The 26,650-nt window shown below is 46.2% G+C and overlaps 1 protein-coding gene across 1 annotated transcript in view; it reads right to left on the bottom strand.

Annotated features, from left to right (window-relative positions):
* Positions 1–26,650, bottom strand: part of LOC139388419 (ubiquitin-like protein 3) — a 66,710-nt gene that overhangs the window by 18,327 nt on the left and 21,733 nt on the right. The window contains exon 2 of the mRNA XM_071135064.1: positions 4,336–4,444. Within this exon, the coding sequence (XP_070991165.1) occupies positions 4,336–4,444 (109 nt within the window). The remainder of the gene's footprint in view (positions 1–4,335; positions 4,445–26,650) is intronic.

Below are 26,650 nucleotides of genomic sequence, written 5' to 3' on the forward strand. Positions count from 1 at the left end.
GTGATACATTTTTTATATCAATTTTTTATTCTTAAAGTGGCTAGAGATTTGAGTCAGCATGTTGGCAGCAGCCACTCAATGTTAGTGGTGGCTGTTTAACAGTCTTATGGCCTTGAGATAGAAGCTGTTTTTCAGTCTCTCGGTCCCAGCTTTGATGCACCTGTACTGACCTCGCCTTCTGGATGATAGCGGGGTGAACAGGCAGTGGCTCGGGTGGATGTTGTCCTTGATGATCTTTATGGCCTTCCTGTGACATCGGGTGGTGTAGGTGTCCTGGAGGGCAGGTAGTTTGCCCCCGGTGACGCGTTGTGCAGACCTCACTACCCTCTGGAGAGCCTTACGGTTGTGGGCGGAGCAGTTGCCGTACCAGGCGGTGACACAGCCCGACAGGATGCTCTCGATTGTGCATCTGTAAAAGTTTGTGAGTGCTTTTGGTGAGAAGCCAAATTTCTTCAGCCTCCTGAGGTTGAAGAGGCGCTGCTGCGCCTTCTTCACCACACTGTCTGTGTGGGTGGACCATTTCAGTTTGTCCGTGATGTGTACGCAGAGGAACTTAAAACTTACTACCCTCTCCACTACTGTCCTGTTGATGTGGTTAGGGGGGTGCTCCCTCTGCTGTTTCCTGAAGTCCACGATCATCTCCTTTGTCTTGTTGACGTTGAGTGTGAGGTTGTTTTACTGACACCACACTCCGAGGGCCCTCACCTCCTCCCTGTAGGCCGTCTCGTCGTTGTTGATAATCAAGCATACCACTGTAGTGTCGTCTGCAAACTTGAGGATTGAGTTGGAGGCGTGCATGGCCACGCAGTCATGGGTGAACAGGGAGTACAGGAGAGGGCTGAGAACGCACCCTTCTGTGGCCCCAGTGTTGAGGATCAGTGGGGTGGAGATGTTGTTTCCTACCCTCACCACCTGGGGGCGGCCCGTCAAAGTCCAGGACCCAGTTGCACAGGGTGGGGTCGAGACCCAGGATCTCAAGTTTAATGATGAGTTTGGAGGGTACTATGGTGTTAAATGCTGAGCTGTAGTCGATGAACAGCATTCTTACATAGGTATTCCTCTTGTCCAGATGGGTTAGGGCAGTGTGATTGCGATTGCGTCATCTGTGGACCTATTTGGGCGGTCAGCAAATTGCAGTGGGTCTAGGGTGTCAGGTAGGGTGGAGGTGAAATGATCCTTGACTAGTCTCTCAAAGCACTTCATGATGACGGAAGTGAGTGCTACGGGGCGATAGTCGTTTATCTCAGTTACCTTAGCTTTCTTGGGACAGGAACAATGGTGGCCCTCTTGAAGCATGTGGGAACAGCAGACTGGGATAAGGATTGATTGAATATGTCCAGCCAGCTGGTCTGCGCATGCTCTGAGGACGTGGCTAGGGTTGCCGTCTTGGCCGGCAGCCTTGCGAGGGTTAACGCGTTTAAATGTTTTACTCACGTTGGCTGCGGTGAAGGAGAGTCCGCAAGTTTTGGTAGCGGGCCGTGTCGGTGGCACTGTATTGTCCTCAAAGTGAGCAAAGAAGCTGTTTAGTTTGTCTGGGAGCAAGACATCAGGGTCCGCGACGGGGCTGGTTTTCTTTTTGTAATCCGTGATTGACTGTAGACCCTGCCACATACCTCTTGTGTCTGAGCCATTGAATTGCGACTCTACTTTGTCTCTATACTGACGCTTAGCTTGTTTGATTGCCTTGCGGTGGGAATAGCTACACTGTTTGTATTCAGTCATGTTTCCAGTCAACTTGGCCTGGTTAAAAGCAGAGGTTGGTGCTTTCAGTTTTGCTTTGGGAATGTTTTAATAGTTGCTGTGGGTACGACATTGCTAATGCACTTGCTAATAAACTCGTCAATGTTGTTGTTTGACGCAATGCGGAACGTATCCCAGTCCACGTGATCGTAGCAATCTTGAAGCGTGGAATCAGATTGGTCGGACCAGCGTTGAACAGACCTGAGTGCGGGAGTTTCCTGTTTTAGTGTCTGTCTATAGGCTGGAAGCAACAAAATGGAGTCGTGGTCAGTTTTTCCAAAAGGAGGGCGGGGGAGGGCCTTATATGCATCGCGGAAGTTAGAATAACAATGATCCAGGGTTTTACCAGCCCTGGTAGCACAATCGATATGCTGATAGAATTTAGGGAGCCTTGTTTTCAGATTAGCCTTGTTAAAATCCCCAGCTCCAATGAATGCAGCCTCAGGATATGTGGTTTCCAGTTTACATAGAGTCAAATAAAAAGTTAGTTCAGGGCCATCGATGTGTCTGCTTGGGGGTAATATATACGGCTGTGATTATAATCTAAGAGAATTATCTTGGTAGATAATGCGGCCAACATTTGATTGTGAGGAATTCTAAGTCAGGTGAACAGAAGGACTTGAGTTCCTGTATGTTGTTATGATCACACCACGTCTCGTTAATCATAAGGCATACCTCCCCGCCCCTCTTCTTACCAGAAAGATGCTTGCTTCTGTCGGCGCGATGCGTGAAGAAACCAGCTGGCTGTACCGACACCGATAGCATGTCTCGAGTGAGCCATGTTTCCGTGAAGCAAAGAACGTTACAGTCTCTTATGTCTCTCTGGAATGCTACCCTTGCTCGGATTTCATCAACCTTGTTGTCAACAGACTGGACATTGGCGAGTAGTATGCTCGGGAGCGGTGCGCTATGTGCCCGTCTCCGTAGACTGACCAGAAGCCTGACCAGATTCTAAAGTGGATTCAATTGTTTTTTCCCCACGCAACAATTTACACACAATAACCCATAATGACAAAGCAACAACAGGTTTTTAGAAAGTTTATTATTAAAAATAAAAATGTCACATTTACATAAGTATTCAGACCCTTTACTCAGTACTTTGTTGAAGCATCTTTGGCAGCAATTACAGCCTCAAGACTTCTTTGGTGTGACGCTACAAGCTTGGCACAAGTGCATTTGGGGAGTTGCTCCCATTCCTCTATGCAGATCCTCTCAGGCTCTGTCAGTTTGGATGGAGAGCATCGCTGCATAGCTATTTTCAGGTCTCTCCAGAGATTTGTGATCGGGTTCAAGTCCGGGCCACCCATGGACATTCAGAGACTTGTCCCGAAGCCACTCCTGCTTTGTCTTGGCTGTGTGCTGTTTGAAGGTGAACCTTCACCTCAGTCTGAGGTCCTGAGCAGATTTCATCAAGGATCTCTCTATACTTTGCATTGTTCATATTTTGTTCGATTCTGACTAGTCTCCCAGTCCCTGCCGCTGAAAAACAACCACAGCATGATGCTGCCACCACCATGCTTAACCGTAGGGATGGTTTCCTCCAGATGTGACGCTTGGCATTCAGGTAAAAGAGTTCAATCTTGGTTTCTGCGGACTAGAGAATCTTTTTTCTCATGGTCTTAGAGTCTTTAGGTGCCTTTTGGCAAAATCCAAGAGGGCGGTCATGTGCCTTTTACTGAAGACTGGCTTCCGTCTGGCCACTCTACCATAAAGGCCGGATTGGTGAAGTGCTGCAGAGATGGGAGAACCTTCCAGAAGGACAACTATCTCCACAGAGAAATTCTGGAGCTCTGTCAGAGTGACCATCAGGTTCTTGGTCACCTCCCTGACCAAGGCCCTTTTCCCCCCGATTGCTCAGTTTGGCCGGGCGGCCAGCTCTAGGAAGAGTCTTGGTGGTTCCAAACTTCTTCCATTTAAGAATGATGGAGGCCACTGTGTCCTTGGGGACCTTCAATGCTGCAGAAGTGTTTTGGTACCCTTCCCCAGATCTGTGCTTCGACACAATCCTGTCTCTGAGCTCTACGGACAATTGCTTCAACCTCGTGGCTTGGTTTTTGCTCTGACATGCACTGCCAACTGTGGGACCTTATATAGACAGGCATGTGCCTTTCCAAATCATATCCAATCAATTGAATTTACCACAGGTGGACTCCAATAAAGTTCTAGAAACATCTCAAGGATGATTAATGGAAACAGGCTGCACCTGAGCTCAATTTCGAGTATAATAGCAAAGGGTCTGAATACTTATGTAGATAAGGTATTGTTTTTTTATTTTTTATAAATTTGCTCAACTTTCTTCAAACCTGTTTTCACTTTGTCATTATGGGGTATTGTGCGTAGATTGATAAGGATTTTTTTTATTGAATACATTTGATGATGTAAAGTAACAAAATGTGGAAAAAGTCAAGGGGTCTGAATACTTTCCAAATGCACCAGTAGTGGCTGGTGTCACTTTAAATCGCATGACAGGCTCATTGTAATGGGTGGAATTGAATAATACCATCCTCCCTCCACCAGCCTCCACTGATATGCATGCATTTTGGTGTCACTCACCCATTGGCCAGTTGTAATGTGTGTCTGTGAGGTATCACTCACCCATTGGCCAGTTATCGTAGACGTGTTTGGCAATGTCTGCGGCCGAGTCATTGGGAGAAAACAGGAACTCTTTCGTCTTCCCACTGACCAGGATGAGACGCAGGTTAATCTGAAACACACAAAGGGAGAGGAGGAGATTAGAAGCTGATAGACACATAAAAACAAGACAGTGTCAGAAGTGGGATGGCGCCCGTGAGACCATCAGAGAGGCCATGGGGAAAAGCTCTCCCAAAGGAAGAGGATAGTGTAGCGACCTTAACCCAACACCTAGCAACCGCGTCAAAAGGTTTGCATAAAGTTAGGGAAAAACAGAAGAGGGGTAAGGACGATCGATGGGAAAAAATTCTTAGAGCATATTTTGGTCAAAGCCTTCCCTTTAATGTGTGTATGAACACATCACACACTAGTGACACACGGGCGGTTATATCCGTGGGGCAGGCGGGTTTAGGGTCATGAAAAATTGTGTGGGTGAATGGCAGGAGGCAGGTTGGTTGAATAAAGAGAAAACAACGCATAAGAAAATCCATACATGTATAATTCTCGTGCAATTCAGTCAAACTGGTGGTAGTTTTTCCCAGCTTCTACATATGCATTGCTTGCTGTTTGGGGGATCAGGCCGGGTTTCTGTACAGCACTTTGTGACATCTGCAGATGTAAAAAGGGCTTTATAAATACATTTGATTGATTGAGTTATGAAAAAAAGGCTATTTTCTATCTCCCTAAAAACTCATGGACAATATGGACAGAGATTAAAAATGTCCATTGAACATTTTACAACAACAAAAAATGTACTTGAAGAACAGTGCAGATGCAAAGTTTGGTAAGAGAATGACGGAGCCAACAGCATTAACACAAGTAAATGGGTTATGATTTGATTTGATTTGATTTATTGTAAAGAAATGTCACTCTTTCACTTTCTTTTCTGGCTTAAGTGCACCTTCAATTACAGTGATGTTCCTACACCACAAATTATATAGGCGACCAGTAGCAGTGGTTGGTGCCTTAATGGTGCAGATGATGCTTGGTTTTAGTACATAACATGTGTCCTCTCTGTTTGGCCAAAAATATGACCTTGCTGGATAACTTGGATGCACGAATATCCCCTTTTATGTCCATGTTTTCTTCATCCACAATTGTAATCCAGTACTCATCATCACAGCAGCAAAGTAGCAGAAACAGCACCATCAAGTGGTCAGAACATGGTAACATCAAGCTTATGCCCCATCGCATTATCTAACAACTTCTATGACTATTTCTCTGAACAGGGAGTGAAAAACACATCACCATATTCACAGAGAAGACAAAACATAGGTTGAATAAACAATTATCTAAGGCGCAGCTGTATACTACTTGTCAAACATATAGAACTGATACTATATACTGGACATTGGGGGGTCCGTAGATGGCTTTTGATCATTTATTTGGATTTCTACCATCTTAATCAAATCGACATTGGAGGCGGCTTACAGTAGAGAAATTAACATCAAATGCTCTGGCAACAGCTCTGGTGGACATTCCTGCAGTCAGGATGCCAATTGCACACTCCCTCAAAACTTGAGACATCTGTGGCATTGTGTTGTGTGATACAACTGCACATGTAAGAGTGGCAATGTATTGTCCCCCGCACAAGGTGCACCTGTGTAATGATCGTGCTGTTTAATCAGCTTCATGGTATGTCACACCTGTCAGGTGAATGGATTATCTTGACAAAGGACAAATGCTCACTAGCAGTGATATAAACACATTTGAGAGAAATAAGCTTTTTGTACATATGGAACATTTCTAGGATATTTTATTTCAGTTCGTGAAACATGGGACCAACACTTTACATGTTGCATTATATTTTTGCACAGTATAGTTAAATGGATATCAGGTAGGAGTTAATAGTTAAATGGGTTTAAGGTAGGAGTTAATAGTTAAATGGATATCAGGTAGGAGTTAATAGTTAATTGGATATCAGGTAGTAGTTAATAGTTAAATAGATATCAGGTAGGAGTTAATAGTTAAATAGATATCAGGTAGGAGTTAATAGTTAATTGGATATCAGGTAGTAGTTAATAGTTAAATAGATATCAGGTAGACGTTAATAGTTAAATAGATATCAGGTAGGAGTTAATAGTTAATTGGATATCAGGTAGTAGTTAATAGTTAAATAGATATCAGGTAGGAGTTAATAGTTAAATAGATATCAGGTAGGAGTTAATAGTTAAATAGATATCAGGTAGGAGTTAATAGTTAAATAGATATCAGGTAGGAGTTAATAGTTAAATAGATATCAGGTAGGAGTTAATAGTTAAATAGATATCAGGTAGGAGTTAATAGTTAAATAGATATCAGGTAGTAGTTAATAGCTAAATGGTTTTACGGTAGGAGTTAATAGTTAATTGGATATCAGGTAGGAGTTAATAGTTCAATTAAATTCTTGGACCGACTCTCTTCTCTGTATACATCAATGAGGTCGCTCTTGCTGCTGGTGAGTCTCTGATCCAAATCTACCATTCCAGTGTTTTATTTGCTATATTGTATTTACTTTGCCACCATGGCCTTTTTTGCCTTCACCTCCCTTATCTCACCTCATTTGCTAACATCGTATATAGACTTGTTTATACTGTATTATTGACTGTATGTTTGTTTTACTCCATGTGTAACTCGTTGTATGTGTCGAACTGCTTTGCTTTATCTTGGCCAGGTCGCAATTGTAAATGAGAACTTGTTCTCAACTTGCCTACCTGGTTAAATAAAGGTGAAATTAATAAAAAATAAAAAATGTGTTTAAGGTAGGAGTTAATAGTTAAATGTGTTTAAGGTAGGATTTAATAGTTAATTGGGTTTAAGGTAGGATACATGAAGACAGATGTCGGCCTACCTTATCACTAACTTAGTATCTTATTAATATGGTACAGCTAGGTTGTTTTACTTTGGTGTTGTTGTGACCCAGCTAGAGGTGCTGACCATCATACCTACTCTTAAAAACAACACTGAAGCCGACAGAAGGAAAAGAGGGCAGGCTGGCAGACATGATTTAGCCGTCACAATAATGATCTTCTGTGTGTCGGTAGGGTTGCAATAAATCCCAGTTGAAGAATTCGCTAGCGGTTTATTCCCTTTTGATTCCATATATTCACCAACCAGGGTTTCTGAAAAGTTTCTGGAATTTTCCAACCCTGTGATTCATTCACACCATTAAGTCAGAAATACAGAGAGACCGGACACCAACCAAAGGGAAAGGGAAATTAGGGAACATCTTCTCATCTTTCATCTTCCCTTCTTTAATCCACTCATCCATCCATCTGTCCATTCTCTATCACCTCACACAGGAAAGTCATCCCTCATCATCATTCTCTCTCATCTCTGACAGAAAGCAGTAATTTCTTCTTCATCCTCATCCTCTGATAGCCCTCTCTCAGACACAGGCTAGTTGAGTTTAACCCTGACTGACTGGGACACAAACAGGAATATCATACATCCTTTTGGGAGGGCAGGGTAGCTGCGTTGGACTAGTAACCGAAAGGTTGCAAGTTCAAATCTCCCAGCTGACAAGGTACAAATCTGTCGTTCTGCCCCTGAACAAGGCAGTTTTAACCCACTGTTCCTAGGCTGTCATTGAAAATAAGAATTTGTTCTTAACTGACTTGCCTAGTTAAATAAAGGTAAAATAAACATCCTACTGCACTGGGACACAAACAGCTCTACAGCAAGCAGTCAAATGTCAAACACACTTGTGGATTGCACTGAACACACACACACACCCTGACACACCCACCCTTAGGCCTGTATTGATTGTGTAGCATTAGGGCTAAAACCCATGAGGAAATGTTGTGGTTACTAGCCTGATGACTTCCACTAAACACTACTGCTGCTCTGTTGTTCGCTACATACTTTAATCTGAGAATGACATCATTGAAGTCTTCGAGGGGCAAAAGGGGTGTTGTTCAAAAGAAAGTCATCAGCGATTGGATGATCTTTAACCAGAGTATAAAAGCCAATGACAAAATATTCAAACCACTGCTTTACCCATGTGTTCTGGCTCTGGCCAACCCAGCGGTTTCTGAACCAATCAGACAGACGCGAATGTATTCACATCCAAACTCATTGCGGAGAAGAAACTATGCTCCGGCAAATGCTTGGGTGGCCATTGTGGTATGAGGGACATGGGGGAAACACCCCTATTCATACGATAAGTGCCATGGGATCTTTAGTGACCACAGAGAGTCAGGACACCCGTTTAATGTCCCATCCGAAAGACAGCACCCTACAAAGGGCAATGTCCCCAATCACTGCCCTGGGGCATTAGAATATATGTATTTTAGACCAGAGGAAATATTGCCTCCTACTAGCCCTCCAACACCACTTCCAGCAGCATCTGGTCTCACATCCAGGGACTGACCGGGAACAACCCTGCATAGATTCAGTACCACCCTTCAGTGGGATGCAGGGTGGTATGCTGCAAGCTGAATTATAATAATATCATTCTATATTCTATAAAAAAAATTATATTTTATTTCACCTTTATTTAAGCAGGTAGGCCAGTTGAGAACAAGTTCTCATTTACAACTGTGATCTGGCCCAGATCAAGCAAAGAAGTGCAGCATAAACAACACATAGTTGTTACACACAAACGTACAGTCAATAATACAAAATAAAACAATCTATGTACACTGTGTGCAAATGTGGAAGAGTAGAGAGGTATGGCAATAAATAGGCCATAGAGGGAAAAAAATACAATTTAGCATTAATACTGAACTGATATATGTGCAGGTGATGACGTGCAAGTAGAGATACTGGGGTGCAAAAAGATCCTGGTTTGAGATCCTGGTTGAAGACAGCAGAGATGTATTTAGAGGGCAAGTTGGTCAGGATGATAGGGTGCCCATGGTTACGGATTTAGGGTTGTACCTGGTAGATTCGTTGACAATTTGTGTGAGATTGAGGGCATCTAGCTTAGATTGTAGGACGGCCAGGGTGTTAAGCATGTCCCAATGTAGGTCACCTAACAGTGCAAACTGTGAAGATAGATGGGGGGCAATCAATTCACATATGGTGTCCAGGGCACAGCAGGGGGCTGAAGATTCTATAACAACGGTAACGGTGGGAGACTTGTTTCTGGAAAGGTGGATTTTTGGCAGTTCTATCTTGTCGGAAAATGTTATAGTTAGAGATGGAAATTTCAGGATTTTTGGTGGCCTTCCTAAGCCAGGATTCAGACACAGCTAGGACATCAGGGTTGGTAGAGTGTGCTAAAGCAGTGAATAAAACAAACTTAGGGAGGAGGCTTCTAATGTTAGCATGCATGAAAACAAGCCTTTTACGGTTACAGAAGTCAACAAATGAGAGCACCTGGGGAATGGGAGTGGTGATGGGGGCTGCAGGGCCGAGGTTGGGGGCTGCAGGGCCGAGGTTAACCTCTACATCACCAGAGGAACAGATGAGGAGTAGGATAAGGGTACGGCTAAAGTCTATAAGAACTAGTTGTCTAGTGCGTTCGGAACAGAGAGTAAAAGGAGCAGATTTCTGGGCGCGGAAAAAAAGATTCAAGGCATAATGTAGAGACAGAGGTATGGTAGGATGTGAGTACAGTGGAGGTAAACCTAGGCATTGAGTGACGATGAGAGAGGTTTTGTCTCGAGAGGCACAATTTAAGACAGGTGAGGTCACCGCATGTGTGGGGGGTGGAACAAAAGGGCTAGCTGAGGCATATTGAGCAGGGCTGGAGACTCTACAGTGAAATAAGACAGTAATCACTAACCAAAACAGCAATGGACAAGGCATATTGACATTAGGGAGAGGCATGTGTAGCCGAGGGAGTAGCTAGGCGAGCTGGAGACACGGCGATTCAGACAGCTAGCGGGCGGGCCTAGCAGGCTAGCAGATAGGCCTCCAGGGGACGTCGCAACGGAAGAGCCTGTTGAAACCCACTCGGACGGTTACGTCGGAAGATCAGCCATGATGGATCGGCAGGGCTCCGTGTGGACAGTAAAAGGGTCCAGGGCAATTGGCTAAATAGGTATTGTAGCCCAGGAATTGACTGAAGGACCTCTTCGGCTAGCCGGGAGGGGGCCTAGCTTGAGGTTAGCTCCAGGCTAACTGGTGCTTGCTTCGGGACAGAGACGTTAGCCAGGAGTAGCGACCCGGATAGCAGCTAGCTAGCTGCGATGTTCCGGTGTAAAGGTTCAGAGCTTGCGGTAGGAATCCGGAGATGTGGTACATAAAAAGCAGTCCGATATGCTTTGGGTGGATATCGCATAAGGTGGGAGGGGGGTCTGAAATCTGACCATTGTGTAGTGTAATTAATATATGTATGCATATATGTATGCTGTATGTACATTATAATGCATAATATGTCAAGAGCACTGTATGTACAGTGTATGGTATGTATAATGTACATTATTTTATATATTATTTTTAATGTAACCTTAGTTTAACTAGGCAAGTCAGTTAACTTCTTGAGCATACTTGAGACGCAGACGTCTCAAGTATGCCCCTGGAAATGCAAATGCGCTACGCTAAATGCTAAATGTACTCGTTACAACTCAATCTTTGATCAAAATTCACAAGCAGGGTATTGAATTAAAGCTACACTCGTTGTGAACCTAGCCAGCAAGTCAGATTTTTAAAATGCTTTTCGGCGAAAGCATCAGAAGCTATTATCTGATAGCATGCACCCCCCAAAATGCCAGCACGACACGTAAACAACAGATTTTGCGGTAGCCGGCGCTACCCAAAACGCAGAAATAAAATATAAAACATTCATTACCTTTGACGAGCTTCTTTCTTGGCACTCCTATATGCCCCATAAACATCACTATTGGGTCTTTTTTTCGTTTAAATCGGTCCATATATACCCAAAATAGCTTTGTATGGAAGCTGTGTCATTCAGAAAAAATCATCGTTTTTAAACGCTGCGTAATTTTTTAAAATTAAAAAAGTCGACGATAAACTTTCACAAAACACTTCGAAATCCTTTTGTAATCCAACTTTAGGTATTAGTAAACGTTTATAATCTATCAAAAGGGCGATGTCTTTTCAATAGGTCTTCACTTGCAAAACAATGGCTTCTAATATCTTCCTCAACTGCATCCGGGTGAAGACTGGGAAAATGGAGGTCAGATAGATGGATTTTCCAACAATTAATTCAATTGAAAATGAGGACAATGGCGCCATCGTGCGGAATTTGTATGAATTTCAGGCAGATCGCTATTAAATTCTGTTCTCTTTTAACAACTGGTGGAAGTGACTTATGGAAATTATTTTTAGCTTTCAGAGAGCAGTTTTTCTTGCGTTTTTCAATGAAACACACTATCTGTTATAGTCACAGCCGTGATTTAACCAGTTTTATAAACTTCAGAGTGTTTTCTATCCACACATACTAATCATATGCATATACTATATTCCTGGCATGAGTAGCAGGACGCTGAAAAGTTGCGCGATTTTTAACAGAATTTTCGAAAAAGGAGGGGGTAGAAGTAAGAGGTTTTAAGAACCCATTCTTATTTACAATGACGGCCTACCCCGGCCAAACTCGGACAACGCCGGGCCACTTGACGCAGCCTGGATTTGAACCAGGGACGGCAGTGACACCTCTTGCACTGAGATGCAGTGCCTTAGACCGCTGTACCACTTGGGAGTCCATATCTATGGTTTATAGTATGGTGTATAGTATGTATAGTGTAGTGTTTAGTATAGTATGTGTAGTGTAATATATAGTATAGTGTAGCGTATAGTGTAGTGTGAATAGTGTATAGTATGGTGTTTAGTACAGTATGTATAGAGTAGTGTATAGTATGGTGTTTAGTACAGTATGTATAGAGTAGTGTATAGTATGTATAGTGTAGTGTATAGTATGTATAGTGTAGTGTATAGTATGTATAGTGTAGTGTATAGTGTTTAGTATAGTGTATAGTCGTGGCCAAAAGTTTTGAGAATGACACAAATCTTAAAGTTTGCTGCCTCAGTTTGTATGATGGCAATTTGCAAATACACCAGAATGTTATGAAGAGTTATCAGATGAATTGCAATTAATTGCAAAGTCCCTCTTTGCCATGCAAATGAACTGAATCCCCCGCAAAAGAATTCCGCTGCATTTTAGCCCTGCCAGAAAAGGACAAGCTGACATCATGTCAGTGATTCTATCGTTAACACAGGTGTGAGTGTTGACGAGGACAAGGCTGGAGATCACTCTGTCATGCTGATTGAGGTCGAATAACAGGCTGGAAGCTTCAAAAGGAGGGTGGTGCTTGGGAATCATTGTTCTTCCTCTGTCAATCATGGTTACGTGTAAGAAAACACATGCCATCATCATTGCTTTGCACAAAAAGGGCTTCACGTGAAAGAATATTGCTGCCAGTAAGATCACACCTAAATCAACCATTTATCGGATCATCAAAAATTCAAGGAGAGCAGTTCAATTGTAGTGAAGAAGGCTTCAGGGCCCCCAAGAAAGTCCAGCAAGCGCCAGGACCATCTCCTAAAGTTGATTCAGCTGCGGGATCGGTGCACCACCAGTACAGAGCTTGACTTTTGAGACTTTTGGAGGATGGCCTGGTGTCAAGAAGGGCAGCAAAGAAGCCACTTCGCTCCAGGAAAAACATCAGGGACAGACTGATATTCTGCAAAAGGTACAGGGATTGGACTGCTGAGGACTGGGGTAAAGTCATTTTCTCTGATGAATCCCCTTTCCAATTGTTTGAGGCATCCGGAAAAAAGCTTGTCCAGAGAAGACAAGGTGAGCGCTACCATCAGTCCTGTGTCAAGCCAATGGTAAAGCATCCTGAGACCATTCATGTGTGGGGTTGCTTCTCAGCCAATGGAGTGGGCTCAATCACAACACAACCATGAATAAAGAATGGTAACAACACATCCTCCGAGAGCAACTTCTCCCAACCATCCAGGAACAGTTTGGTGACTAACAATGCCTTTTCCAGCATGATGGAGCACCTTGCCATAAGGCAAAAGTGATAAGTGGCTCGGGAAACAAAACATAGATATTTTGGGTCCATGGCCAGGAAACTCCCCAGACCTTAATCCCATTGAGAACTTGTGGTCAATCCTCAAGAGGCGGGTCGACAAACAAAAACAAATCCTACAAATTCTGACAAACTCCAAGCATTGATTATGCAAGAATGGGCTGCCATCAGTCAGGATGTGGCCCAGAAGTTAATTGACAGACAGCATGCCAGGGTGGATTGCAGAGGTCTTGAAAACTAAGTGTTGACACTGCAAATATTGACTCTGCATCAACTTCATGTAATTGTCAATAAAAGCCTTTGACACTTATGAAATGCTTGTAATTATACTTCAGTATTCCATAGTAACATCTGACAAAAATATCTAAAGACACTGAAGCAGCAAACTTGGTGGAAATTAATATTTGTGTCATTCTCAAAACTTTTGGCCACGACTGTATAGTGTAGTGTACAGTGTAGTGTATAGTATGCATAGTGTAGTGTATAGTATTTATAGTGTAGTGTATTGTGTAGTGTTTAGTGTAATGTATAGTATAGTTTTGAGCTTCTAGTCATGAAATCTATGCAGCCTACTCAATCACTTTTTATAGCTACTGTTTACAGGCCTCCTGGGCCATATACAGCATTCCTCACTGAGTTCCCTGAATACCTATCGGACTTTGTAGTCATAGCAGATAATTCTAATTTTTGGTGACTAATATTCACATGGAAAAGTCCACAGACCCACTCCAAAAGGCTTTCGGAGCCATCATCGACTCAGTGGGTTTTGTCCAACATGTCTCTGGACCTACTCACTGCCACAGTCATACTCTGGACGTAGTTTTGTCCCATGAAATAATATGTTGTGGATCTTAATATTTTTCCTCATAATCCTGGACTATCGGACCACCATTTTTTTACGTTTGCAACCGCAACAAATAATCTGCTCAGACCCCAACCAAGGAGCATCAAAAGTTGTGCTATAAATTCTCAGACAACACAAAGATTCCTAGATGCCCTTCCAGACTCCCTCTGCCTACCCAAGGACGTTAGAGGACAAAATTCAGTTAACCACCTGATTGAGGAACTCAATTTAGCCTTGCGCAATACCTTAGCTGCAGTTGCACACCTAAAAACATTTGTCATAAGAAACTAGCTCCCTGGTAGACAGAAAATACCTGAGCTCTGAAGTAAACTAAATCTGCGTATTCCTCCAAAGCTCAGTTATCCTGAGTCTGCACAACTCTGCCAGGACCTAGGATCAAGGAGACACTCAAGTGTTTTAGTACTATATAACTTCAAGCTGCATACTGGACCCTATTCCAACTAAACTACTGAAAGAGCTGCTTCCTGTGCTTGGCCCTCCTATGTTGAACATAATAAACGGCTCTCTATCCACCGGATGTGTACCAAACTCACTAAAAGTGGCAGTAATAAAGCCTCTCTTGAAAAAGCCAAACCTTGACCCAGAAAATATAAAAAACTATCACCTGTATCGAATCTCCCACTCTTCTCAAAAAAATGTGAAAAAGCTGTTGCCCAGCAACTCACTGCCTCCTGAAGAAAAACAATGTATATGAAATGCTTCAGTCTGGTTTTAGACCCCATCATAGCAATGAGACTGCACTTGTGAAGGTGATAAATTACCTTTTAATGGCGTCAGTTAAGAACACATTCTTATTTTCAATGATGGCCTAGGAACGGTGGGTTAACTGCCTTGTTCATTGGCAGAATGACAGATTTTCACCTTGTCAGCTCGGAGGATCCAATCTTGCAACCTTACAGTTAACTAGTCCAACGCAATAACGACCTGACTCTCTCTCGTTGCACTCCAAAAGGAGACTGTTACGCGAATGCAGTAAGCCAAAGTAAGTTGCTAGCTAGCATTAAACTTATCTTATAAAAAACAATCAATCATAATCACTAGTTAACTACACATGGTTGTTGATATTACTAGATATTATCTAGCGTGTCCTGCGTTGCATATAATCTGACTGAGCATACAAGTATCTAAGTATCTGACTGAGCGGTGGTAGGCAGAAGCAGGCGCGTAAACATTCATTCAAACAGCACTTTCGTGCATTTTGCCAGCAGCTCTTCGTTGTGCGTCAAGCATTGCTCTGTTTATGACTTCAAGCCTATCAACTCCCGAGATGAGGCTGGTGTGACCGAAGTGAAATGGCTGGCTAGTTAGCGCGGCTAACTAGAGGGACGGAAGCTATACTGTTACACTGGCAATACTAAAGTGCCTATAAGAACATCCAATAGTCAAAGGTATATGAAATACAAAATGTATAGAGAGAAATAGTCCTATAAATACTATATTAACTACAACCTAAAACTTCTTATCTTGGAATATTGAAGTCTCATGTTAAAAGGAACCACCAACTTTCATATGTTCTCATGTTCTGAGCAAGGAACTGAAACGTTAGCTTTCTTACAGGGCACATATTGCACTTTTACTTCTCCAACACTTTGTTTTTGCATTATTTAAACCAAATTGAACATGTTTCATTATTTATTTGAGGCTAAATTGATTTTTATTGATGAATTATATTAAGTTAAAATAAGTGTTCATTCAGTGTTGTTGTAATTGTCATTATTACAAATAAAAAAATTAAAAAATGGTTTGTTTTTTTTTATTATTATTTTTTTTATATCGGTATCGGCTTTTTTTGGTCCTCCAATAATCGGTATCGGTGTTGAAAAGTCATAATCGGTTGACCTCTAGTGTATAGTATATAGTGTATAGTATAGTGTACTGTGTGAGTCAGAGGTATGTTTCTGGCACAGGAAGGAGCTTTAAAAGTCATTACAAGACATGAGAGCTGCCTCATAGATGACACTTTACTAATGATCTGGGGAAATTAGATTAGAGTGTGAGTGTGTGTGTGTGTGTGTGCATGAGAGAAAGAGAGAAGAGGTTGACAGGAAGAAGAGAAGATAAAAAGCAATGTGGAAGAGACGAAGAGTGAGACGCTGATATTTCCGTAGTGTGTCGCCTCAGAGGCCTGTAACAGAATCGTCTGTAAGAGGTTATCTACTCAGGACCATCTGTAAGAGGTTATCTACTCAGGACATCTGGGTGGTTCAGACCAGCCAGCTCAACAGAGAAAGGATGAATTCAATCCACATCACATAAAACAGACGGGTGGAGAAGAAAAGAGAGAGGAGAGGGTGATGGGAGGGAGAAGAGCCACTGGAAACCATTTGCACCAGTACGTTTCAATCTGATGTGGCGCCGGAAAAGAAAGCAGACATTTCTTATTGGACAAGTTGACATCGTACCGCCCCCGATTTCAGCCTATTTGCCTCCGTTTTGTCTAGTGAATACAACCCTGTCCATGGGATCTTGCGCAGTAACCCCCAAGCTCAATGCGACATTTAAATTCACCTGTCAGTCACAGTGCTCTCCTAGCTACATCCCACAGAGCCTTATCAACCACACCTCTCACAAACTATAGTACCAGTCGAAAGTTTGGACAAACCTACTCATTCAAGGGTTTTTCTTTATTTTTACTATTTTCTACATTGTAGAATAGTGAAGACATCACAACTATGAAATAACACACATGGAATCATGTACTAACTAAAAGAAAGTGCTAAATCCAAATACATTTTATATTTGAGATTCTTCATAGCCACCCTTTGTCTTGATGACAGCTTTACAGATCAGTCCGTTATATCTGGACAACTTGTCCTGTCTGATACAGTGTCCTGCGTGAATTTAAGTGTGCTCTCTCTCTCTCTTATTCTCTCTCTCAGAGGACCTGAGCCGTAGGACCATGCATCAGGAGTACCTGGCATGGTGACTCCTTGCTGTCCCCAGTCCACCGGGCCGTGCTGCTGCTCCAGTTTCAACTGTTCTGCCTGCGGCTATGGAACCCTGACCTGTTCACCGGACGTGCTACCTGTCCCAGACCTGCTGTTTTCAACTCTCTAGAGACAGCAGGAGCGGTAAAGATACTCTGAATGATTGGCTATGAAAAGCCCATTGACTTTTACTCCTTAAGTGCTGACCTGTTGCACCTTCTACAACCACTGTGATTATTATTATTTGACCATGCTGGTCATTTATGAACATTTGAACATCTTGGCCATGTTCTGTTATAATCTCCACCCGGCACAGCCAGAAGAGGTGGCCAACCCTCATAGCCTGGTTCCTGTCTAGGTTTCTTCCTAGGTTTTGGCCTTTCTAGGGAGTTTTTCCTAGCCACCGTGCTTCTACACCTGCATTGCTTGCTGTTTGGGGGTTTTAGGCTGGATTTCTGTACAGCACTTTGAGATATCAGCTGACGTAAGAAGGGCTTTAGAAATACATTTGATTGATTGAATTTGATTGTATCTGTAATACTCCTACAGTCATTAATACAACAGTGTATCTGTAATATTGCTAACAATAATGCTACTGCCACAGATTTTCCACAGATGGAAAATCTCCTCTACAAGAATCAAGTCACTGACACACACTCAACCTCTAAATACCTGTAAGATCATACAGACAGACACGTTGTGGGCGTGGGGTATGTAAGAAGATCACACAGCGAGTTGATAACAGGGCTTAACCTTGCCCCCGACCACCTCATCCCCCCGTCCCCTCCTCCCTAACCCCCGACCACCTCATCCCCCCCCGTCCCCTCCTCCCTAACCCCCGACCGCCTCATCCCCCCGTCCCCTCCTCCCTAACCCCCGACCGCCTCCTCTCCCTCATCTCCTCCCTAACCCCCGACCGCCTCATCCCCCCATCCCCTCCTCCCTAACCCCCGACCGCCTCATCCCCCCATCCCCTCCTCCCTAACCCCCGACCACCTCATCCCCCCGTCCCCTCCTCCCTAACCCCCGACCACCTCATCCCCCCGTCCCCTCCTCCAACCCCCGACCACCTCATCCCCCCGTCCCCTCCTCCCTAACCCCCGACCGCCTCATCCCCCCGTCCCCTCCTCCCTAACCCCGACCGCCTCATCCCCCGCCCCCTCCTTCCTAACCCCCGACCGCCTCATCCCCCGCCCCCTCCTTCCTAACCCCCGACCACCTCCTCTCCCTCACCTCCTCCCTTAATCCCAGACTACTATCCTCTCCCTCACCTCCTCCCTAACCCCCAACCACCTCCTCTCCCTCACCTCCTCCATTAATCCCAGACTACTATTCTCTCCCCCACCTCCTCCCTAACCCCCGACCACTTCCTCTCCCTCACCTCCTCCCTAACCCCCGACCACCACCTCTCCCTCACCTCCTCCCTTAATCCCACAGACTACTATCCTCTCCCTCACCTCCTCCCTAACCCCCAACCACCTCCTCTCCCTCACCTCCTCCCTTAATTCCAGACTACTATCCTCTCCCTCACCTCCTCCCTTAATTCCAGACTACTATCCTCTCCCTCACCTCCTCCCTTAATTCCAGACTACTATCCTCTCCCTCATCTCCTCCCTTAATCCCACAGACTACTATCCTCTCCCTCACCTCCTCCCTAACCCCCAACCACCTCCTCTCCCTCACCTCCTCCCTTAATTCCAGACTACTATCCTCTCCCTCACCTCCTCCCTTAATTCCAGACTACTATCCTCTCCCTCACCTCCTCCCTTAATTCCAGACTACTATCCTCTCCCTCACCTCCTCCCTTAATCCCATAGTACTATCCTCTCCCTCACCTCCTCCCTAACCCCCGACCACCTCAGCCCTAACCCCTGACCACCTCATCCACCTGTCCCCTCCTCCCTAACCCCCGACCACCTCCTCTCCCTCACCTCCTCCCTAACCCCCGGCCACCTCCTCTCCCTCACCTCCTCCCTAACCCCCGGCCACCTCCTCTCCCTCACCTCCTCCCTAACCCCCGACCACCTCCTCTCCCTCATCTCCTCCCTTAATCCCAGACTACTATCCTCTCCCTCACCTCCTCCCTTAATCCCACAGACTACTATCCTCTCCTTCTGTAACCTTCTCTCCCTCTCTACTATTTTGGTTATTTCCTTCTCCTCTCTCCACTCTCTGTAGATAGCGTGAGAGGAGTGAGGTTTCAGATGAGACTGAAGGAATAAGGGCAGAAGCTAAGAAGAGAGACTCTCTCTCTCTAATGTATTGCCCTGCAGTCAGAGCCTGCATGCGTGCGGGGACCAGAGATCTGAAATGCTCTCTGTCCTGGATTTACCAGATGGCATTGGAAACATCCATTGGCATCCCTTCACGTACGCACACGGACAAGCCATAATGCAGTCTCTGTGCCAGACAATGTTGTCCACTATCAGACAGTGTAGTAGATGATTAAATAAACATGCTATAAATAACTTCATTTGCTGGATTTGTTCTGTGACTGTCACACCCTCTACCCCAGGGCAGATGAGCAAAACCAACACACACAGGCATCTGGCCCTCACACACACACATCTATAGACACACACACTCTGATGTGACCCTGCCTCAATCTGTAACACACACACACACACACACACACACACACACACACACACACAGATGTGACCCTGCCTCAATCTGTAACACACACACACACACACACACACACGGATGTGACCCTGCCTCAATCTGTCCCTAACACACACACAAGCTGTCACACGTTGTTTACGTCCATATAAATGTGTCTCTGCCCTGCCCCGTCCTGCACTGTCAGTTATCTGTCTGCAAATCTGTGTGTGTGTGTGTGTTAGCAGATCTAAAGAAACTGGCTATACAGCGGAAGCCGTACATAAATTGGTGAGGCCATCATATTTCTTACAATCATCTTCAGCTATGCACACACAAGAAATGTGTTAGTGATTGTCTATTACACCAGGCTGTGGCCTACAGTATGGAATGACTAGACACCATGATCAGGATATCACTATTTGACCATGAGGACAGACAGGATATCACTATTTGACCATGAGGACAGACAAAGAAAGGATATCACTGTTTGACCATGAGGACAGACAGGATATCACTATTTGACCATGAGGACAGATATGATATCACTACTTGGCCACGAGGAGACTGACAGACCGACAATACAGACAGACAGGATATCAGTAATTGACCATGAGGACAGACAGGATATCACTATTTGACCATCAGGACACAGACAGGATACCACTATTTGACCATGAGGACAGACAGGATATCACTATTTGACCATCAGGACACAGACAGGATACCACTATTTGACCATGAGGACAGACAGGATATCACTATTTGACCATGAGGACAGACAGGATATCACTATTTGACCATGAGGACAAACAGAAAGGATATCACTCATTGACCACGAGGACAGACAGTCAGGATATCACTATTTGACCACGAGGACAGACAGTCAGGATATCACTATTTGACCATGAGGACAGACAGGATATCACTATTTGACCACGAGGACAAACAGAAAGGATATCACTATTTGACCATGAGGACAGACAGGATATCACTATTTGACCACGAGGACAAACAGAAAGGATATCACTATTTGACCACGAGGACAGACAGTCAGGATATCACTATTTGACCATGAGGACAGACAGTCAGGATATCACTATTTGACCACGAGGACAGACAGTCAGGATATCACTATTTGACCACGAGGACAGACAGTCAGGATATCACTATTTGACCATGAGGACAGACAGGATATCACTATTTGACCACGAGGACAAACAGAAAGGATATCACTATTTGACCACGAGGACAGACAGTCAGGATATCACTATTTGACCATGAGGACAGACAGTCAGGATATCACTATTTGACCATGAGGACAGACAGGATATCAGTATTTGACCATGAGGACAGACAGGATATCACAATTCGACCATGAGGACAGACAGGATATCACAATTCGACCATGAGGACAGACAGGATATTCCCCTCTCTCTCATTGACCATGAGGACAGACAGGATATCACTCATTGACCATGAGGACAGACAGGATATCACAATTCGACCATGAGGACAGACAGGATATCACTATTTGACCATGAGGACAGACAGGATATCACTATTTGACTGTGCTAGAAAGGACTGATACAAACGAGATTGTAACCACAAACACCAGTGCTCTGATCCTCTGTGTCGACAAGAGCTATATAAATCCAATCAATCAATTAGTTAATTAATCAATCAATCAAGTAATCCTTAACCTTGCCGGCCTCTCTCCCTGCCCTCTCCATCGGCCTCTCTCTCTACATCTCTACCTCTCCACCCCCCTCTCTCTCTACCTCTCCATCCCCCGCTCTCTCTACCTCTCCATCCCCCTCTCTCTACATCTCTACCTCTGCATCCCCCCCTCTCTCTCTACATCTCTACCTCTCCAGCCCCCTCTCTCTCTACCTCTCCATCCCCCTCTCTCTACATCTCTACCTCTCCATCCCCCTCTCTCTACATCTGCATCCCCCTCTCTCTCTACATCTCTACCTCTGCATCCCTCTCTCTCTCTACATCTCTACCTCTGCATCCCCCTCTCTCTCTACATCTCTACTTCTGCATCCTCCTCTCTCTACATCTCCGTCCCAATCTCTCTCTACCTCTCCATCCCCCTCTCTCTCTACCTCTCCATCCCCCTCTCACTCTACATCTCTACCTCTGCATCCCCCTCTCTCTCTACATCTGTATCCCTCTCTCTCTCTACATCTGCATCCCCCTCTCTCTCTCTACATCTCTACCTCTGCATCCCCCTCTCGCTCTACATCTGCACTCCCCTCTCTCTCTACATCTCTACCTCTGCATCCCCCTCTCTCTCTACATCTGAACCTCTGCATCCCCCTCTCTCTCTACCTCTTCATCCCCCTCTCTCTCTACATCTCTACCTCTGCATCCCTCTCTCTCTACATCTCTACCTCTGCATCCCCCTCTCTCTCTACATCTGCACTCCCCTCTCTCTCTACATCTCTACCTCTGCATCCCCCTCTCTCTCTACCTCTCCATTCCCCTCTCTCTCTACATCTCTACCTCTGCATCCCCCTCTCTCTCTACATCTCTACCTCTGCATCCCCCTCTCTCTCTGCATCTCTACCTCTGCATCCCCCTCTCTCTCTGCATCTCTACCTCTGCATCCCCCTCTCTCTCTACATCTCTACCTCTGCATCCCCCTCTCTCTCTACATCTCTACCTCTGCATCCCCCTCTCTCTCTACATCTCTACCTCTGCATCCCCCTCTCTCTCTACATCTCTACCTCTCCATCCCCCTCTCTCTCTACATCTCTACCTCTCCATCCCCCTCTCTCTCTACATCTCCATCCCCCTCTCTCTCTACATCTCTACCTCTGCATCCCCCTCTCTCTCTACCTCTCCATCCCCCTCTCTCTCTACATCTCTACCTCTGCATCCCCCCCTCTCTCTACATCTCTACCTCTGCATCCCCCTCTCTCTCTACATCTCTACCTCTGCATCCCCCTCTCTCTCTACATCTCTACCTCTGCATCCCCCTCTCTCTCTACATCTCTACCTCTGCATCCCCCTCTCTCTCTACATCTCTACCTCTGCATCCCCCTCTCTCTACATCTCTACCTCTGCATCCCCCTCTCTCTCTACATCTCTACCTCTGCATCCCCCTCTCTCTCTATATCTCTACCCTCTGCCTATCCTCTGACATCTCTGTATTCCACCCTCACACACACACACACATACATATATATATGCCTGTCTTCTGACATCTGTCTCCTTCCTGCTCTCTCGATATCGGTTTCTTTCTCCTCTTCTTGATTCCCTCATGTCTTCACAGCTCTTACCTTCCCATGTTCTGTTTCCCTGTATTTTCTATCAAAATCTACAGTGTAAGTAACTTTAACCTATAAGTAACTTTCATTTACATTTTAGTCATTTAGCAGACACTCTTATCCAGAGCGACTTACAGTAAGTAGTGAGTGGATAAATTTTCACATAACCAAGCCGCAATGCTTCCTGAAGGTATGACTGTTAAGGGAGGTCATGGGTTCGGTATAGGGTCACGGTATAGTGGTTGGAAGTTAAGATTAAGGTTACAGCTCAGGGGTTAGAGGTTGGGGTTGTATCAGTCTTGATCCTGTTTAGGAGGTTAAAGATATCTGGCGTGAACCTTGGCTGACTGCTCTACTCACTGCTGCTACTGCTTAGTCCAACTGTCTGTACCAACCTCAAGGTCTTCTGTTGATCAGTGAACTGAATGACATGGGGATATCACAGATATCTGGACTTCAATGACTGACCTCGTTAAAAACGTGAGAATGCCATGTACTGTCCTTTTTAAATGGTACAGTTTATTTAATCTATACAGGACATTGTGTAACAATGTAATCCAATAAGCATCATATGGTTGTTGGTGTCTGTGTTCCTAAAGCCATGTGTATGTCTGTCTCCGTGTCTACACTAGACATACTGGCTTTCACACAGCACAGACACACAGGCAGGCTGTCTGTCTGAAAGGCTGTGTGTCTGCTGCTGATCTAATTTCCCCTTCTCTAGATCAATATCGTATTCATTTCAGAATATGATTAAATTCAATGTCATCTACTGGATTACAACATTACTGGTCTGGTCTCTAAAGCAGTAGCCATAGTAATGCATTTCCCTCTCTCTCCGTCTGTCCCCCTCTGCCTCCGTCTGTCCCCCTCTGCCTCCGTCTGTCCCCCTCTGCCTCCGTCTGTCCCCCTCTGCCTCCGTCTGTCCCCCTCTGCCTCCGTCTCCCCCACTCCCTGACCCTCCGTCTGTCCCCCTCTGCCTCCGTCTGTCCCCCTCTGCCTCCGTCTGTCCCCCTCTGCCTCCGTCTGTCCCCCTCTGCCTCCGTCTGTCCCTCTGCCTCCGTCTGTCCCTCTGCCTCAGTCTGTCCCCCTCTGCCTCAGTCTGTCCCCCTCTGCCTCCGTCTCCCCCACTCCCTGACCCTCCGTCTGTCTCTCCGTCTGTCCCTCTGCCTCCGTCTGTCCCCCTGCCTCCGTCTGTCCCCCTCTGCCTCCGTCTGTCCCCCTCCCTGACCCTCCGTCTGTCCCCCTCCCTGACCCTCCGTCTGTCCCTCTGCCTCCGTCTGTCCCTCTGCCTCCGTCTGTCCCCCTCTGCCTCCGTCTGTCCCCCTCTGCCTCCGTCTCCCCCACTCCCTGACCCTCCGTCTGTCTCTCCGTCTGTCCCTCTGCCTCCGTCTGTCCCCCTGCCTCCGTCTGTCCCCCTCTGCCTCCGTCTGTCCCCCCCACTCCCTGACCCTACGTCTGTCTCTCCGTCTGTCCCTCTGCCCCTCCGTCTCTCTCCGTCTGTCCCCCTCTGCCTCCGTCTGTCCCCCTCTGCCTCCGTCTGTCCCCCTCTGCCTCCGTCTGTCCCCCTCTGCCTCCGTCTCCCCCACTCCCTGACCCTCCGTCTGTCCCTCTGCCTCCGTCTGTCCCCCTCTGCCTCCGTCTCCCCCACTCCCTGATCCTCCGTCTGTCTCTCCGTCTGTCCCTCTGCCTCCGTCTCTCTCCGTCTATCCCTCTGCCTCTGTCTCTCTCCGTCTGTCCCCCTCTGCCTCCGTCTGTCCCCCTCTGCCTCAGTCTGTCCCCACCACTCCCTGACCCTCCGTCTGTCTCTCCGTCTGTCCCTCTGCCTCCGTCTCTCTCCGTCTGCCTCCCTTCTGCCTCCGTCTGTCCCCCTCTGCCTCCGTCTGTCCCCCTGCCTCCCTTCTGCCTCCGTCTGTCCCCCTCTGCCTCCGTCTGTCCCCCTCTGCCTCCGTCTCCCCCACTCCCTGACCCTCCGTCTCTCTCTCCGTCTGTCCCTCTGCCTCAGTCTGTCCCCCTCTGCCTCCGTCTGTCCCCCTCTGCCTCCGTCTGTCCCACTCCCTGACCCTCCGTCTGTCCTTCTGCCTCCCTTCTGCCTCCGTCTGTCTCCCTCTGCCTCCGTCTGTCCCTCTGCCTCCCTTCTGCCTCCGTCTGTCCCCCTCTGCCTCCGTCTGTCCCCCTCTGCCTCCGTCTGTCCCCCTCCGCCTCCGTCTGTCCCCCTCCGCCTCCGTCTGTCCCCCTCCGCCTCCGTCTGTCCCCCACCCTCCGTCTGTCCCACTCCCCCACCCTCACTCACTCTCCCACCCTCCGTCTGTCCCACTCCCCCACCCTCACTCACTCTCCCACCCTCCGTCTGTCCCCCACCCTCCGTCTGTCCCACTCCCCCACCCCCTCCCTCACTCTCCGTCTGTCCCACACCCTCACTCACTCTCCCACCCTCCGTCTGTCCCACTCCCCCACCCTCACTCCCTCCCTCACTCTCCTACCCTCCGTCTGTCCCCAACCCTCACTCACTCTCCCACCCTCCGTCTGTCCCACTCCCCCACCCTCACTCCCTCCCTCACTCTCCCACCCTCTGTCTGTCCCCCACCCTCACTCCCTCCCTCCCTTCGTTATTCACTGTGTATTTATTCCTCATGTCCTTAATTATATTTTTTATTTCATTCTTTATCTTATCTTTAACTCTGTTAACTTTTGAAAAGGCCGTAAGTCAGCATTTCACTGTTAGTCTACGAAGCATGTGGGAAAAAAAAGTTGATTTGATTTTGTGGTGAATGTAATTCTGTCCCCCTCGCTCCCTCCTTCTTTTTTTCAGCATTAGTGAATGTATTCTCTCTCTTCCTGTCTGTCCCCCCCTCAGTAGCTGTAGTGGTGATGTAACCGTGCTCCTCTCGCTCTATCAGGACAGAGCTGTTGGATGGAAACTGTTCCCAGCTGAAAGGTTTATTTCTTAAACCAATCCATCACTTCCTCCCTCTTTAACCCATACTATGCCAATCCCTCAGTTCCTCCCTCTTTAACCACTACTATGCCAATCCATCACTTCCTCCCTCTTTAACCCCTACTATGCCAATCCCTCACTTCCTCCCTCTTTAACCCCTACTATGCCAATCCATCACTTCCTCCCTCTTTAACCCCTACTAAGCCAATCCATCACTTCCTCCCTCTTTAACCCCTACTATGCCAATCCATCACTTCCTCCCTCTATAACCCCTACTATGCCAATCCCTCACTTCCTCCCTCTTTAACCCCTACTATGCCAATCCATCACGTCCTCTCTTTAACCCCTACTATGCCAATCCATCACTTCCTCCCTCTTTAACCCCTACTATGCCAATCCCTCACTTCCTCCCTCTTTAACCCCTACTATGCCAATCCCTCACTTCCTCTCTCTTTAACCCCTACTATGCCAATCCATCACTTCCTCCCTCTTTAACCCCTACTATGCCAATCCCTCACTTCCTCCCTCTTTAACCCCTACTATGCCAATCCCTCACTTCCTCCCTCTTTAACCCCTACTATGACAATCCATCACTTCCTCCCTCTTTAACCCCTACTATGCCAATCCCTCACTTCCTCCCTCTTTAACCCCTACTATGCCAATCCCTCACTTCCTCCCTCTTTAACCCCTACTATGCCAATCCATCACTTCCTCCCTCTTTAACCCCTACTATGCCAATCCCT

This window comes from Oncorhynchus clarkii, chromosome 29 (assembly GCF_045791955.1).
Source record: "Oncorhynchus clarkii lewisi isolate Uvic-CL-2024 chromosome 29, UVic_Ocla_1.0, whole genome shotgun sequence".
Lineage (NCBI taxonomy): Eukaryota > Metazoa > Chordata > Actinopteri > Salmoniformes > Salmonidae > Oncorhynchus > Oncorhynchus clarkii.